Genomic DNA, 16,164 nt, shown 5'->3' with positions numbered 1-16,164 from the left:
TTTTTTGAGTTGTTTTACGACATTTTATAAATTTAATAAAATTATACAAACTCACGAACTTGTTTTACGACATTTCCCGGGCAATCGAGCGCCCGGGCTCTCATGCAAGCTCTCAGGAACTTCTACCCGGGATGCCTCGAGAAGCACACCACACTCGAGTGTATCAGTATGGGTTATCTTATCTGTCAGAACAACATGGGTTTGGCGTGTTAAAGAAGCCATCAGAAGCACAGGGTATGGGCAGTCGTCTTACCATACTTAGTAGGTGAGCATTGAAAACAAGGTAATGATGAGATCTCCTCCTATAAATAGCAGGTATACTTCTCATTTAAAAGATTCTGGAACTTTGAATTCTCAAAACACTCACGTATTGAATTCTCAAAACACTCACGTATATTCACACATATACAAGTCATTCCACCTTTCTTCTTCACCTGCTGACTTAAGCATCAGAGTGGATACGCCGGACACTCCTCCGGTGCCCATTCACGAGTTCATTTCATTGTTTACAGATAACGGTAGAAGCCCAAGTTACAAAAATATATTCTTCTCACAAGATATATCATTTTCTTACTGATTTTCTTTAAACATAATCATCATCCGGTGGATCGTCCCGACTTTCACTCACGCGATTTACCCAGGATTACATCAGAGCTCATTTCAAAACATATGTAAGAAGAAGAAATGTTGAAGCAAGATAAGATAGAAAATGCTCACTTGGCTAGTACCTCTAAGGACAATGGAAGTAAAAGAAGAAAAGTAGAGAGGCTGCAGGTGGTCCAACTAAAAAGAAACTAATTGAGGTATCCGGTTGTTTCTTTTGTCGCACTCCTAGAAACCAAAAGAGAGAATGTGTCGAATATTACGCTTATAGAAAATTAAGAAAAAAGACATGAAAATAAAAATGTGATGCAGCAATTTCATTTAAAACTGTGAATTTGGTGTCTAAATTCTAGTTATTAATAAAAACAACGAACTATTTCTTAATATATAAAATAAATAATTTATATATTAAAAATATACTCTAACTACATGCAACACGTGCTATAATATATGTTATAAATATATTCTTATTGTAGGTAATTATCTTATTTAGTTAGATTTGAAATATTTGTAATCAAAATAAATATGACAAGATAATATATGTAAAGATTTGTATGTTGTAATGGTTCCCTATAAATAGAGTGATTATGTTCAATGAAAATTGCACATGAGTATTAACTCATTATCTCTTTTCTTTTGTAAATTCTCTCTACTCATCTATATTTCTTTTATGGTTTATAACACGTTATCAGCACGATGCTATAAACAATTGAGGATGAAGATATTTCTCATTCTCTTGATGCTATTGGAATAGCACAACGTGTCGTCAATACTCAATTTTATGATATATTTGTTAGTGCTCTGGAAGTAGCACAATTATAATTATTGATATATTGGTGTCCATTAAATATCATGATGTTGATGGCTCTAAAGTAGCTCAACATGATTTTATATTGAGAGAAATTCATTATTAAGATATGATATAAAATTAAATATTGAGAATCTAAAGAGATTCATGATTGAGATCTGATAACAAATCTAAGATCTATAAATATTATTGAAAGATAGATCTATATCAAAGTATATCAATATTATAAAGAAATATTGATCAAAATATTAAAGAATTGTTGATATTCATGAAGAATATTTATATAAGATCCAATACCTGACAAGATTATTGAGGAATAATAATTTAATTTCCTTTTGGTTGAATGTTTTTTTTGAAGATCTTATGAATAAAAAAAATTATTACAATTTTTTAAAGAACATCGACATAATGTCTAAAATTATTTATATTCCTAAAGAATGTGACTAAAGATCTAATATGTGAGAACCCGAATTTCCAGCAGTTAGCATTTTGCAGCAGCTAGCAATATTCAGCAGCAATGCAAGAATTTCAGCAGAAGCTAACAATATTCCAGCAGCTATTAATATTCCAGAAGCTCGTAGTTTTCCAGCAGATAGAATTCCAGCAGATAAAATCCAGCAGCAGAAGAACGAGATTCCAGCAGACAGTTACTGATTCAGCTCATGACTTGTAACTGAAACATTTAACATGGAATAAAGGTTGTTAATGGAAGATTATGACCATTAATTGGGAGGCTAACAGTCAGAATTTTGCCTATAAATAACACCCTCAAACATTTGAATTAGTGTTACCCAAATCTTGAGTTATCATTCGAAATAAGATAGTGCAATTTCGAGCAGAAAAATCCAGTAGCGAGAACAAGCATACTTCCAGACTTCAACCGAAACTTCTAGCAAATTACTGTAAGTAGGACTTATGTATAAAATATCTTGAAATCAGTTTGTTAATTCCTGTTTTAAAGCACAGTTTCTGAATATTTAATTTCTGATATATGATTTTGAAGCACTGAAACTCCCTAGTGAACTAATGGTAAGAATATATATTCTGAACCTTTCTTAATTCTGATTCTGATTCTGGCCTCACCCCTTAGAGAAGAGAACATATAGGGGACCGATATCAGTTTAGCCATGAAATTCACTAACGTTCTCAGTGCTTACTAATTCTGATTTCTGTTCTGAAACCTGTTATTTCTGGATTCTGATTCTTATTTTGAAAATAAGAGTTTTCCATATGTTATTGTGTTACTGTTTCTGTAAAAATGGCTTTTTGAAAACTGGGAGTTATTCCCGCCCCTACTTACTGAGTGACAACTATATCACTCACCCACCAAACTCATCTCAGATAAGAACGATGAAGAAAAGTTAGAAAAAGAAGAGCAGATTCAATTATGGGACTAGTGAAGAAGACCGTTGTTTATCAGTTCTAGTTTATGTTTATTCCGCTGCATTTGTTAAGATGTTATTATTTTTGGTTTTATATTTCCACTATAAAACATTTGTCATTGAGTTTGTATCAGACATTGAAATATTCAGTATTTATGAATAAAAAGACTGGTTTCTGAATTTTGGACTTCTGAGGCTTGTTGTTTTCGAATGTAAATTTGAGAGCAACGCCGGGGTCAACCAACCCCCGTCCCGGGGCGTGACATAATATCTATCAAAAGAAAATGCATGATATATTATTAGTCACTATTTTATTATTTGTAATGTCTTTATGTTCAATGATGAACTGCATATGCTATTTGATAAAATGACCACAATGTTTGAAAGAAAATATATTGTAGTGAGATCACAAGCTGCATATGCTATTTGATAAAATGACCACAATGTTTGAAAGAGAATATATTGTAGTGAGATCACAACGTCATCAATCGAAAATGAAATAATTTGTAAACCCAATGAATATATATTCATCGTCTATATTAAATATTGACGATTATGGTAGTCTATGCACTATCATGGCAGTGAATTGAGCTTTGAACATTCACGTATTTCTCATCCACTGTCACTGGTTTTCAATTTCATGTTTCATTGCATGTTATTCACTATTCTTATGTTACTCTCTAAGATGCCTTGAATTTTTATAGTGAACTAATAGATTCAACTAAATTTTGAAAAATTCTAGAATGTATTTATTTTGATTCACATAAATTATTTCGTGACATAAATAATTTATAAATTTTGTGAATTTATTCTATCAATATATTTCATGTGATATTACATTAATTTATTATGCAATTTTGTGATAATTTTCTGATTTGGGATTTTTTTATTTAAGAACATGTTAGGTTGTTAGATCTTTATTTCCTATACTTTGATTAAATTTTGAGTTTGGATATAATTTTGACTAGTCACAAAATTATTTGATTAAAATTATCTTTATTTTAAAGTGCTGATAAAATATTGTATTACATATTGTTGTTGTTTTATATGTTTTGCAAATGTAGGAACAAAAAATCTAATATATGAATGACAATAATGAGAGACCAAATGTCGTTATTTAAGGTAAAAGATCTATTTGATACATATAAGAATTTGAAAAGGATCGTTCAATTTCTCAATTTCAATATCTTAGTTTTAGTCTTTTGTTTATTCAAAGAGAAATAAAGGAAGACAATTATTCAAAGTTGTTTAACTAATGTGATCCATTCTATAAGATGAATGTGATGGTGTCAGTGAACACACTTGATATCAAAGAAAAACATATTATTTCAAATGAGATATGAATTATAAATTTGACACAAAATATTGAGATATACATCAAGTCCATTAATATAAAGTTTGTGAAGGTCGATGATGTCTACCCAAATTATATTTTCATCATTAATTGATACGAATGTATTAAGGATTTAGAAGATCATTTGATTGAAAATGAAAAGAAAATGATGATATGCTTGATACAATAAAATAATGATAAATATTGATGTATCAATCGTTTCTGCAAATAATCATATAAGGAGGAGTGTAACAAATATATTTTTATTATAGATGATTATCTTATTTAGTTAGATTTGAAATATTTGTAATCAAGATAAATATGACAAGATAATATAAGTAAAGATTTGTATGTTGTAATCTTTCCATATAAATAGGTTGATTATGTTAAATGAAAATTGCACCTGAGTATTAACTCATTATCTATTTTTTTTTATAAATTTTCTCTACTTATTTTTCTTTCTGATAAATTATATATATATACTATTTATTAAAGTGAAACTCAGTTTACCAACAAACTTTTGAACTTACACGCACACGTAAGTATGATCATCATGGTTTCCATATTGTTTATCATGCAACTTTGCATGTTCCAAACGTAGCCTTAAACCTAATCCAGTAACTAAAGACTGAATCTACACTATGGAGAAAATGAAGGCGAGTGAAGACAGTTGGATAACTCTTCTTCACTTTATCCCAAAGACTCGGCCAACCCAGATAAAACCAAACCCTCTTCACTTGTTTTGGCATATTTATTTTACTCCCTCCTGTGTTTCTTAGAGATTGATCCAGAATCAATGGCGTGCATGAAGCTGATGGGCTCTAAATCGGAAGCTTTTCATCGCGATGGCCAAACTTGGTAATCACAAAGGGAAAAAAATATTGCTGGAGTTGTATATCTTCTCTGTCGTATGTTTCTGTATTGATTGATGATATATGTCAAATTCAGGCATTGCACATCTGGTCTCCAAAGCGATGTTACGGTCGAAGTCGGGGAGATGTCCTTTCATCTTCACAAGGTGCGTGTGCATCTCTGAATTTCTACTATGCTTGATTTTTACCAATTCAGGTTCTTTAATTTTTGTTGTGAAGTTTTGTATTGATATTTCATATCTTACAGTTTCCTCTGTTGTCACGAAGTGCGCTACTCGAGAAGCTTATCGGAGAACTAACGAGTGGCGATGGTTCTACCTGTCTCTTTCAACTTACTCAGCTACCTGGAGGCGCTAAAGCTTTTGAGCTAGTAGCGAAATTTTGCTACGGTGTTAAAATAGAACTCACGTCGATGAATGTGGTGTCTCTCCGGTGTGCAGCCGAGTATCTTCAAATGAATGAAGAGTACGGAGATGGGAATCTCATTGCACAGACTGAGGCGTTTCTTATCGAGGTTTTTGGCAGTTGGACCGACACGATAAACGCTCTTGAAACCTGTGAAGAAGTTTTACCTCATGCAGAGGAGCTTCACATTGTATCGAGATGCATAAACTCGTTGGCGATGAAGGCTTGTGCAGATCCGAAGTTGTTCAATTGGCCCGCCGCTGGTTGTAGTGAGGCCGGGAGAGCGACAGGTACGGTATTGTGGAATGGGATATGTACAAGCACAAAGCCTCAGCCCATGAGTGATGATTGGTGGTACGAGGATGTTTCTTTTCTGAGTTTGCATCTTTATAAACGGTTGATCCAAGCTGTTGAAGCAGGAGGAATGAGGCCTGAGAATATAGCCGGAGCTATTGTGTTCTATGCGAAAAAATATGTTCCTCAGATGAACAGGCAATCGAGCTTCAAGAACTTGAACTCTGGCTCGACGATCTCTGTCCCTTCTGAGGCAGATCAAAGGACACTGCTTGAAGAGATAGTGGAGTTACTTCCAAATCAGAAAGGAGTCGTACATACTAGATTCCTTCTTAGGCTGCTCCACACAGCTATGGTCTTGCAATCGAGTCCATCTTGCCGAGAAAATCTGGAGAGAAGAGTAGGTTTGCAACTAGACCAAGCGGCACTCGAAGATCTATTGATACCAAATATGGGCTATTCCATGGAAACCATGTATGATATGGACTGTTTTAGTAGGATTCTTGGTCATTTCATGTCAATGGAACAGGCTTCGGCTTCTGCTTCTCCATGTATTGTTGAAGAAAGTCAGATAATGGACGGGACTCATTCTTTGGCGTCGATTACGATGGTGGCTAATCTTGTGGATGCATATTTGGCCGATGTGGCACCAGATGTTAATTTGAAGCTCCCGAAGTTTCAATCCCTTGCTGCCGCAGTTCCTGATTATGCCAGACCGATTTCTGATGGTATTTATCGTGCCATCGACATATATCTTAAGGTAATATTTTTCTGCATCCCTTCTTTCAAGTTACAAATATTTGTTCCCTCTGTATGCTTACTAGATAAGTATAATGATCAGGCACATCCTTGGCTGACAGACTCAGAAAGAGAACAAATCTGCCGACTGATGAATTGCCAAAAGCTTTCATTGGAGGCTAGCACTCATGCTGCACAAAATGAGAGGCTGCCCCTTCGAGTGATCGTTCAAGTTTTGTTCTTCGAACAACTGAGGTTAAGGACATCAATTTCTGGCTGGTTCTTTGTTTCGGACAATCTTGAGAACTCTCAGAACCCAAGTTCTGTTGTCTCAGCCTCCAAGAATGGCGGTTGCCACCAAAGGGTTGTCTCCCGTGGCAGAGTATCGTGCACGGAAGATATGAAGGAACGCATTTCTGATCTTGAGAAGGAGTGCCAAAGCATGCGGGAGGAGTTTCACAAGCTGGTTAAGGCAAAGAGAGGTTGGAGCTTTTTTTGCAAGAGAAGATCTCATCCATGCAATTCGAAGTCGTCCAAGCATTGCAGCATTAAGGCGGAACCACCATTCGTGAAGGAGGATCAGTATCATGCGAATAACCATGCCGAGGGTCCAGGATGTTAACGTTTGAATGCTATCTGCCAGTTTGTTTGTTCTTTCTTGTTTATCAGCAACATTAACAACACATATTTTGGTTTACCAAATTTTTTTTCCTCTCTCATAACTTTACTTCCCAATTTGTTTTCATTTGCTGCTAAATTTATCCCCGCAAAATGTGGTCACTTTTCACTGTTACATTCATGTAGCTGTTATATCTACACACATCCAATGTGAATCGTGTTAGGAAACAATGATTATCTCCATCGTTCTATGCAGTTTATCTGGTCTAATCGATTCAAAACATAGTTATTCTACTGCTGTAATATGATGCTCATTCCTATTAACTTAGTCTATGGTTTTATAAAACATTCTTTGTTCATGCTGGAGAATTATGATAGAATACTTGCCATTAAATGAGAACTGAATTACATAATGCTTTTAGTAGTTACAGCATGGAAGTAAAGTTAAAATTTGTGAAGGAAAAATAGATAGAAAGACAGTTGAATTTCTGGATATGAAGAATATGAAGACTTCAAGTAAGCCATCTTCTTGCTGCAAATCCATTCAACTCTTGCACCTGGAAATACAGAATTCGGGACTAGCCAAGCTGTTCCATATCCCCGCTCACTTTCGAAGTGAATCTTCATGGCAAGGGATGTACTCTTAGAAACACCAGCGATGCGAATTTAAGCAATCAAGATGCGCGATTTTAGCTTGTGAGTTTTTAAGGTTCTTTCATTCAAGATTTTACTCCTACACGAACGACATGGAATTCCTTTTGTTATGTTTTCCGAATGAATGCATCAAATAGCCTAATCAAAAGAATTATATATGACCACGAAGGTCCCGTGGGAACCAGTTGAACATGAATACGATCATATGTGCAATATCTTTAAATATTATGATGTTCAATTTAGTGTGTGGAATGGAACTTGGAACCAATTCAGTGTACCTTGTACGAGGTTGCATTTCAACTGGAAGATTCAAATTTCCTTCTAATTGATTTACCCAAACAAACTAATGGATTTTTAATAATTACTGTTACCTTAGTTTTAAATGCATAAATCCAAATGCAACTTATGTACTTCAATTAAGAAAGATCAGTTTTACATTATTATAAATTATTAATCATAAAACAAAAACCTATCCTAAAAATACACTAACCATGAGTTTCCATCTTTCCGTTATTTTTTTCCCTTTAGGTATTAATTTATAGCATAACATGAAAATAATGGAAATATGTGACAAAAAAAGTATATCAAATATCAAATATTGTACAAGTTCTGCCCTATGATCAGTACAGTACACATATTTAAGAAATAACAATTAAATTAATTAGTAACTCTAGTGTAAATGAACCGAGTATGTCTGTGAGCTTTTCGTGTCGGCTTGAAAAAGTCCGAACGAGGTGTTTCTTGTCGAAGTTTTTGGCAATTGTACCGACACGATAAATGCTCTTGGAACCTGTAAAGAAGTTTTGCCTCATGCAGAGGAGCTTCACATTGTATCGAGATGCATAAACTCATTGGCGATGAAGGTTTTTCTGGATCCGAAGTCGGTGTGTCAGGTAGCTGATTCGAGGTAGCTAGCCTTCCTCAAGAAATGGAGAAGAAGAGACTCAAAAATTTAGAGCGAGTTTCAGAGAAGTTCTTATTACTTTAACCGAATAAATACAATTTCAATCAAGTTCCCTTCATTTTTTATATCCTATACAAAAAACTAACTGAAGTGCTGTTGTAACCGTTAGATTTTCTTGGAATGACTTGTTTTTCTCCCTTTTTGTGCTCCTCCAGATGTGTTTATTCCCTTTTTTCTTCTCTTCATATCACCGTGTAATGACTGGAGAAAAATGGTTACGGTTTTACGGAATAGGATATGTACTAGTACACAACTCAGGCCGAGATCTTTCACAAGCTGTTGAAGCAGGAGGAATGAGGCCAGAAAATATAGCTGAAGCACTTGTGTTCTATGCGAAGAAAATTTCTCTTTAGATGAACAGATAACCGAGCTTCATAGAATACTTCTTGAAGAGAGTGTAGATTTTCAGAACTGCAAGTTTTGTCCCCATAAAACATTGCAGTTTTATGTTTTTAAAAGATCTTTTGCACGGAGATGAATGAACTTTGTCTATGGTTACCAGTTCTGATCAAACGAAAATGCTTATATATTTCACTCCAATTATGTCAATATGATACCATGACAAAGATTTTACCTTTGTTACACTTGTAAAGTTTCTGGATGAACATTTAGGTATAAGCAAAAATAATTGAAGTTGCTGAGATCTTTTCTAAAATGTTAAAGTACTGCATCACCAAAAATTATTCTAAAAATTAAAGTAATATACGTCAACAATAAAGTACAAAATCCCATTCTCACCATTTTACTGAATAACTAACACCATGTCAAGTTCAGTGGATTGCCTCTGCAGGGTTTGAGGTAATCTGATCGATTTCGTCTAGCCTTGCAATCTCAATTTCCTGCTTTTTTACTTGAGACAATTCAATGGCTGGATTCATTACAGCATTCTCCATTAAGCTTCCATGCTGCATGTGAAAACTTTGGTTATGCTCTGTGGGACTTGAGAAATCTTCGTTCTCGATTGACCTCGCATGATCTCCTTGAAAACTTAAGTACTGCCCCTCGGGACTCGAGAAAATCGGACTTGGTGGGCAGTTAGTATCTGGACAGCCCAGCGAGAAATTTGATGGACTCTTTTGATAAGTTTGAGGCGATGAATAGATTGACCTGTCCACATAATTGCCCCCACATCCATTATCTTTCTCAACCAATTTCATGTTCTTGAAAGTGTGACATGTGAGGTCTCTGTTGTTGAACCTTTGAAGTAACTCGGCCACCTTGCTACGTATCGTGGAGTCGGGATCAGAACGTTGTATGACATGCCAGTGTTCATGCAAGAACTTCAGTGCATAGATTGTAAAGGCCAAAAGTCCTACTATCCCAACTATTAAAAAGAGCCCCCAAAAGCTTCTGAGCCCAAGACTCTTGGGCGAATTTAAGCTACCGGGATCTTGACACTTGGTCTTATCTCCAAACCACTTTCGTTCCAACTCTATAATCGTTTTGCTTTCGGTGACATTTAATATTGCTTTTGAAACATCGCGCACTAGAGGAGAACCGATTGGGAAGACCTGAATGATAGAAACAGAGAATTCAAAATCAACGAGGTGTGATTCAAGTTTTTTTTAGACTGAAATTATTGAAAGAAGGATGAGGAGAAAAAGGACACCTACAAAGCCAAAACCATTAGCCTTATATGTGGAATCCACCATCATGTATTTTGAACAGTAATAAGAAAGGAACACCTCTAGATATGGGATCTCATGAAAAGCAGCAGATATGCCGCCATTTCCACTCCCTTTGGAGAGGAGTTGATCCATTTCCCATGCAGTGTTGAATGGCACAAGTCTAGACTCGTCAAAATTCATCTTTTTAAGAAGTCCATATATAAATGAAGTATTACTATATCCCACATAATCCTTGTTCTCAAGAAGCACGCTAATATCGGTAACGGTAGGCTGCAGTTGTTGAATCGTTAGCATGGACGTAAGACTTGCGGTGTAGCTCTGTGTTAGTATAAGAACCACCAAGAACCATATAATCAGCACAAGCCTAGACAAGTTGTTTATCACCCTCTCCTCTGAAGAAAAAAATAAAAATGTGAATGGTCGGTATTAGACCTGCATATTATAAAACATACAGTTTAAAGGATGAGAATTGGCTTACTCTGAGCAAAGACCATGGTTGAAAAAGCAAACCAGAATATCATGCCAACTTGGTGCCATTTAGGGCCCCTGAAATCTTCATTTATTCGGTGTTCTAGGATCCATATCAACACCCCGATGAAAACAAATGAGCAAAAGCTTGTCAACCAAAGTTCCCAAGTCAAAGGCTTTACAAATACCCACGCATTTTTGCTCTTATCGTCTTTTATCGGTACTACCATTGACACACCAGAAGCTAAATACGGGAGTGTGAAATCAACATACTGTGACCTATTTGCTAAAATGGTTACATCTCCGGCGACTGCATCATAATTCTGTTCATTGACAAAAAAAATGTTAGCCATATATACAACTTCTTTCATTTTAAGCAGTAGATTTTGCATCTTGCTCGAAATACAACATGTTTGTCTTTGTACTTGCAAATTTGGAAGCATGAGAAAAGATGCTCACTCCAAGGTACACTTGATAACTCAAATCATTGTAAGTACCAGCCCTATTGTGGTCAAAAGTTGCAAATGGAACGTATTCATATGGTACTCCATATGGGAGGGCTGCCATTACTGCATCAAAAACATCTATCGAGAATCCTTCCACAATAGTTGAATTATCAGGATTCCAAGTAACACGAACGAACTCAGTGAAACCAATCTTTACTGGCACTCCAACTTTCAATTTCTTCCCACTTGTTGGAATCACCCAACCTTTGGATGGATATGTTTTGTCACCTGGCCATTTAATGGAACCTAAGTTGGACTTGGAAATGGAGTATGTTTTGGTTTCAGCATCTGTGCGCTTAAGTTCTCTGATAATACCATATTCTTTCATCCAGTATCCTACGACCCGAAATTCACGGCCAACCACATTGACTATTTCATAAGGAGGTGATTGGAGTTGCCCATCAGCTAATTGAAACTTTCCAGCTAGGCCTGTGAATGTGGTTCTTGATAATGCCTGAATGAGCTTTGGTCCAGCATTTGAGACCCCAAAGGCTTCAATATCAGTAGAGTTTCTTGAAACATTTGCCTTTACAAATGTAGCCTTGGTGATTGATGCTTCTTCAGCTGCCATGGCTACAGCAATGGCCGAGTCATGAGCCCACAATCCAAAAATGTTTAGATCTTGGCTACGAACCCGTAGATTTTTCTGCTGAAACTTTTCCTTGTATCTTCTGGTAAAGCTATCGAGCTCTTCTGTTCTCATGACGTAAGGTTGTACTCCTATGACTCCTAGCATAAATTCTACGGCAGATGGATCCATTGAATTTAATTCATATGTCATGCCATCAGTTATAATCCATGTGTACTCTTCACTCATCATTCCCAGTTGTTTTGCTTTAACGAATAGTCGAGAACCGAGAATGTTCCGCATGTGGACAATGAAAACTCTAGTTCGCATTGACATGAGCTTGTAAAGCTCTAGAAGAATTCGATCATCTGTTTCTAGTGATGCAATGACACTTCTATAAGGGATGTGGGCATTCGCCTGTTCCATGGCATCGCTCAAATATGGCATAATCCCTTTTCCGAACTCATTGTCCTCGTATATAGGCACAATTTCTCGCCATCCGAATGCTTTAACGAGTGCACCTATGGCCTGCACTTGTGAAGAGTCGTCGAGTGTTGCACGTATGAAATATGGACTTCGTGTCGACGAAAGAGAAGGGCTCGTTGCTGAAAATGTGATGATGGGAACTTGAGCTTTGTGTCCAAGAGCAATCAAGAAGCTTGCCTGCGTGGAGTACATGGGGCCTATGATGGCTTGCACTTCAACATTCTTCAGTAGGTCTAGAGCTGCATTTCACCGCCAAGGAAATTTTATTTTTAGACAATGGTAAATTTGGTAATCGAGTATAATTTTCTTTGGCACTTCAGTTTTATATTTCATTACATAAGCTGATAAGCACGAGCTAACTTTTTGAACATTAAGTTCTATTTCAGCACACGAGACTTAACTTCTCCGAAGAATATGGGAATATCATCAGTGTAAACAAGGAAACTGTGGAACGTAAGTCCAAGGATTTTGAAAGAGGAAGAACACATTCAGAGCAGAGGGTATCGATTTTTATCACTAAGATTCATTGTGGGTGTATTTCAACCAAATGTGATCATGTGAGATTCTGTTGATGTGTATATCAGTTTTACAACAACAAAAAAAGACTAAAAGTGAAAACAAAGGCTAATTTGTACTAAAATTAAACTTTTACAGACCTGCGTGACCAAAAGTAAAAACAATCCAACTTACAAAACGAATTAACCCTTGTGTTTAGACGCAATCAAAGGTAACAAAACCTGCTTTGGTGGCTCAACACGACCGTTAAGCATGCCTCCAATATGAGAATTGTGTATAAAATCATTCATTTTTCTTATAGATCAATAAATTTTAGCACTTCTTGTTCATCTGATTATTGTATGTATGTGAAAAAGGTTAATTGTTAAGTACCTGCTGCAGCTGCCCCAATTACATCTCCCTTGGAGTTCCTAACGTTGAGAACAAGCCTTGTCTTGTAATGTCTGTTTTTAGCATAAAAGTCCTCTAGTGCCATTGTAACACAATTCAACCCCATGACTCCAATATAATCGTCCATGTCCAATATTACGCCCACTTTTATGCCGATCGGGGACGCCTGTGGCAAGGCCGTTTTCGCCATTAAGCACACGAAGAAGAAGAAGAGTAGATGAAAAAAGACAATATGGCTGCATGGTTCTTTCTTCATTTCACTAAGTTGAGGGGAGAGCTAATGAGTAATGAAGATGGTTTATATATATAGTTGATGATTGAATTAAATGCTTGTTTATTGAATATAAATATTTCGTCTGCCATTTTCATATCCATGAGTCAGTAGGACCACCCAAGTATTTTATAGATTTAAAAGACTGGAGTTAACTTACTTTGGCAAGTCAATTGATTTTTTTTTTTGTACGACTTGGAGGGAAACACTGATTCCATTTTTCATTTTAGGAATAACTTTTCTTAGTTCCATTTTTCCTTCTTACAAAAGTGCTATATATTTGGCATTTATGTGTAGGCTCGGGACTTTCGTTCCTACTTCAGGCAACACAAATTCTATTATGATTAAAAATAAATCATCAAAATTTGATCTTAGCCCAATATTTTAATTTTTTTCAATTTTAAGTAGATGCGTCGATTGATGATGTGACGTCAGATATTGTTGACATACCGATATGTCCAACACGATGTAAGTGATTCAACAAAGACTTAACTTATTGGATTAAAACCAAACTTTGACGACTTATAAACCAAAAACAAAAACATGCCAACTGACGGGATGAAATTTTTAATTTTCCCTCGAGAACTAAGATTACCAGAACATCAACACAGATTAAAACTCGAACAGCCTATTATTAATTATTGGTAATATGGCTCAATAATTGATTATTAGTATTATCAATGATTGTAGCCATCATTAAAAACTCAAGAACATCCGTTTTACACGCTATTAATTTCATTTAGTTTGCAGTTTACTATTTGGAATTTGACTTTGCAAGGGAACGAATATTCCAATTAATTGACATAGAATTATTCTAAATTCATCAAGCACCAAGATCGCAAATTCTCTCGGTTTTAATACCCATTTGTTGCAAACATCTCCCCGAATTATTAGCCGGAATTGCACCAAACATTGCACAATATTTTAGTACAACTGGTTATATTGTTGTTTGGGGACATTCATTATATGTAAAATATTGACAATTGTCCATGTTCATATGTTCTAGAATTTTTAACTCAGACTAGTCACAATCATTCTTCTGAAAATTAGGCTGGGTACATGAACCATCCTAGTAAGCCTTTAAACAAATAATAAATTAAAAAAGAAACACCGAAAATATAGATGCAAAAAAATTGGTAAGAATTTTTAATGTGAACCAAAAAGAGGAGATAATAGGTTCTGATAATAATTAATTAACTTTCCACCTACGACTCAGTCTTGCATTAATTTGAAACTCAATCAGAATGGATCCTCAAATTATGATGAAATTTGTCGTGAAGGAAAAATATGCTTTTAGTATTTATATTTTATATGAACTAAAATACTTTTGATCCCTAAATTTTTTTTAAAAAAAAAAATATGCAGGCAAGTCGTTATTACTGTTAATTTTATGGCTAATAATAAGAATAGAGTGTTATGATTAAATATTAAGAAATAAAAATGTTAAAGTTTTCCAAGAGGAAAGATCACGTGACCTTTCATTAAAAAAATGCGTCAACCGGAGAAACAATCCACGTTTTTAAGAGATTTAAAATGAAACAAATTTGAAAACGAATGGTGTTCATTGAACAAATATCAACTAAATTTTTTTCAAGATTTAAGTTTTGAGGTCGTCGGGTAAAACTTATATATCATGGTTCTCAACAAGCGTGAAACCAAAAATCAAACCTAATAAAATCTAAAATCGTTCACCATTAGAAGTTTTTGTGTATGTGTTAAATACAAGATTGATATCCCAGATATGAGTCCATCCAAATCGAGCCCACACCGAATCATGAGCCCCGACCCATCCCTAGCCGAGGTAGAAAGCTCATTACAAGCCCATATATTACCCTATAAATATCATGTTTGAGTGTTCAACTCATTCATATTCACTATATTATTTTTCAGCAGCCTCTTTAGTTGTTCCCCCTTTCATATCCTCAGTTTCTAACTTGAGCGTCGGACGGGCTACGTCGGGACACTCTTCCGACCCCCTTCTAATGGTCTTCTTCGTAATTTCAGGCTCAGGGCAAATTCCAAATCATGCGCTTGGACTAGTAACACTTGCTGGAATCGGACCCTAAATTTTCAATGAACATCAAAATTGTAACATTAATGTTTTATGTCACAAATATTTACAACTTTTACATATATTTATTCCTAATAGTTATTTCCGTTGAAATATTCTATAAATTATATATAATCTTAACTTCTAATTGTTTATCACTTACTTCTTTTATCTAGTCATTCTTAAACTAAGAGCCCGACCAAGAAGCAAACTCTAATGGTCTTATAAGTTACAATTAATATCGAGCTAAAATCACATGCCCCATTTTTATGTATCACAAAGAGAACAATTATGAGTTTTTCCACAATTTACACATTAAAGTGTTTTTGCTCTCGATGTTTTTTTCTTCCCCTGATTGGATATATTAAATTCTAAAATTCAAATGAACGTGCAACTCCATCTTCGGGCATTCCGACACGGCGACACGTGGGATATATATATTAGTGGATCCGAACTAAAGAAAAAACTAAAATGGAATTATATTTTGATTTGATGTGAGTGCTACTTTCTAGGAATTTCTAAAAGGTCAACAAATATTTCCTTTTGGCTAAGTTGATATGCCCCTCCTGGTCACGGAATATTTCACCCTACACGTGGGGTAGTGCTCCAT

General features: G+C 35.3%; 2 protein-coding genes across 2 annotated transcripts; one reads left to right on the top strand and one right to left on the bottom strand.

Annotated features, from left to right (window-relative positions):
- Nucleotides 1-4,856: 4,856 nt before the first annotated feature.
- LOC142546325 (BTB/POZ domain-containing protein At5g03250-like) lies at nucleotides 4,857-7,200 on the top strand. Its single transcript, XM_075653983.1, has 4 exons — nucleotides 4,857-4,984; nucleotides 5,075-5,144; nucleotides 5,246-6,457; nucleotides 6,539-7,200. Exons 1-4 carry the CDS (start codon nucleotides 4,923-4,925, stop codon nucleotides 7,055-7,057), a joined length of 1,863 nt encoding a protein of 620 aa, XP_075510098.1. The 5' UTR covers nucleotides 4,857-4,922; the 3' UTR covers nucleotides 7,058-7,200.
- Nucleotides 7,201-8,407: 1,207 nt separating this feature from the next.
- Nucleotides 8,408-13,531, bottom strand: LOC142546324 (glutamate receptor 2.3-like). Its single transcript, XM_075653982.1, has 6 exons — nucleotides 13,216-13,531; nucleotides 11,227-12,566; nucleotides 10,778-11,090; nucleotides 10,285-10,691; nucleotides 9,186-10,182; nucleotides 8,408-8,618 (listed from the first exon to the last, which is right to left on the bottom strand). Exons 1-5 carry the CDS (start codon nucleotides 13,487-13,489, stop codon nucleotides 9,442-9,444), a joined length of 3,075 nt encoding a protein of 1,024 aa, XP_075510097.1. The 5' UTR covers nucleotides 13,490-13,531; the 3' UTR covers nucleotides 8,408-8,618; nucleotides 9,186-9,441.
- Nucleotides 13,532-16,164: the final 2,633 nt, after the last annotated feature.

Source organism: Primulina tabacum, chromosome 5 (genome assembly GCF_025594145.1).
Source record: "Primulina tabacum isolate GXHZ01 chromosome 5, ASM2559414v2, whole genome shotgun sequence".
Taxonomy (NCBI): Eukaryota; Viridiplantae; Streptophyta; class Magnoliopsida; order Lamiales; family Gesneriaceae; genus Primulina; species Primulina tabacum.
Note: the sequence above shows the minus strand (reverse complement) of the source record. Positions and strands in the feature narration are given on the sequence as shown.

What these genes read in the sequence shown, in the direction of transcription:
- LOC142546325 (XM_075653983.1), top strand. Translation starts at nt 4,923, where the DNA reads ATGGCGTGCATGAAGCTGATGGGCTCTAAATCGGAAGCTTTTCATCGC. An exon ending in TGTCCTTTCATCTTCACAAG is followed by an intron (nt 5,145 to 5,245) that starts GTGCGTGTGCAT and finishes CATATCTTACAG; the next exon opens with TTTCCTCTGTTGTCACGAAG. An exon ending in CCATCGACATATATCTTAAG is followed by an intron (nt 6,458 to 6,538) that starts GTAATATTTTTC and finishes TATAATGATCAG; the next exon opens with GCACATCCTTGGCTGACAGA.
- LOC142546324 (XM_075653982.1), bottom strand. Translation starts at nt 13,489, where the DNA reads ATGAAGAAAGAACCATGCAGCCATATTGTCTTTTTTCATCTACTCTTC. An exon ending in AATTGGGGCAGCTGCAGCAG is followed by an intron (nt 12,567 to 13,215) that starts GTACTTAACAAT and finishes GGTGAAATGCAG; the next exon opens with CTCTAGACCTACTGAAGAAT. An exon ending in AGGCTAATGGTTTTGGCTTT is followed by an intron (nt 10,183 to 10,284) that starts GTAGGTGTCCTT and finishes TCTATCATTCAG; the next exon opens with GTCTTCCCAATCGGTTCTCC.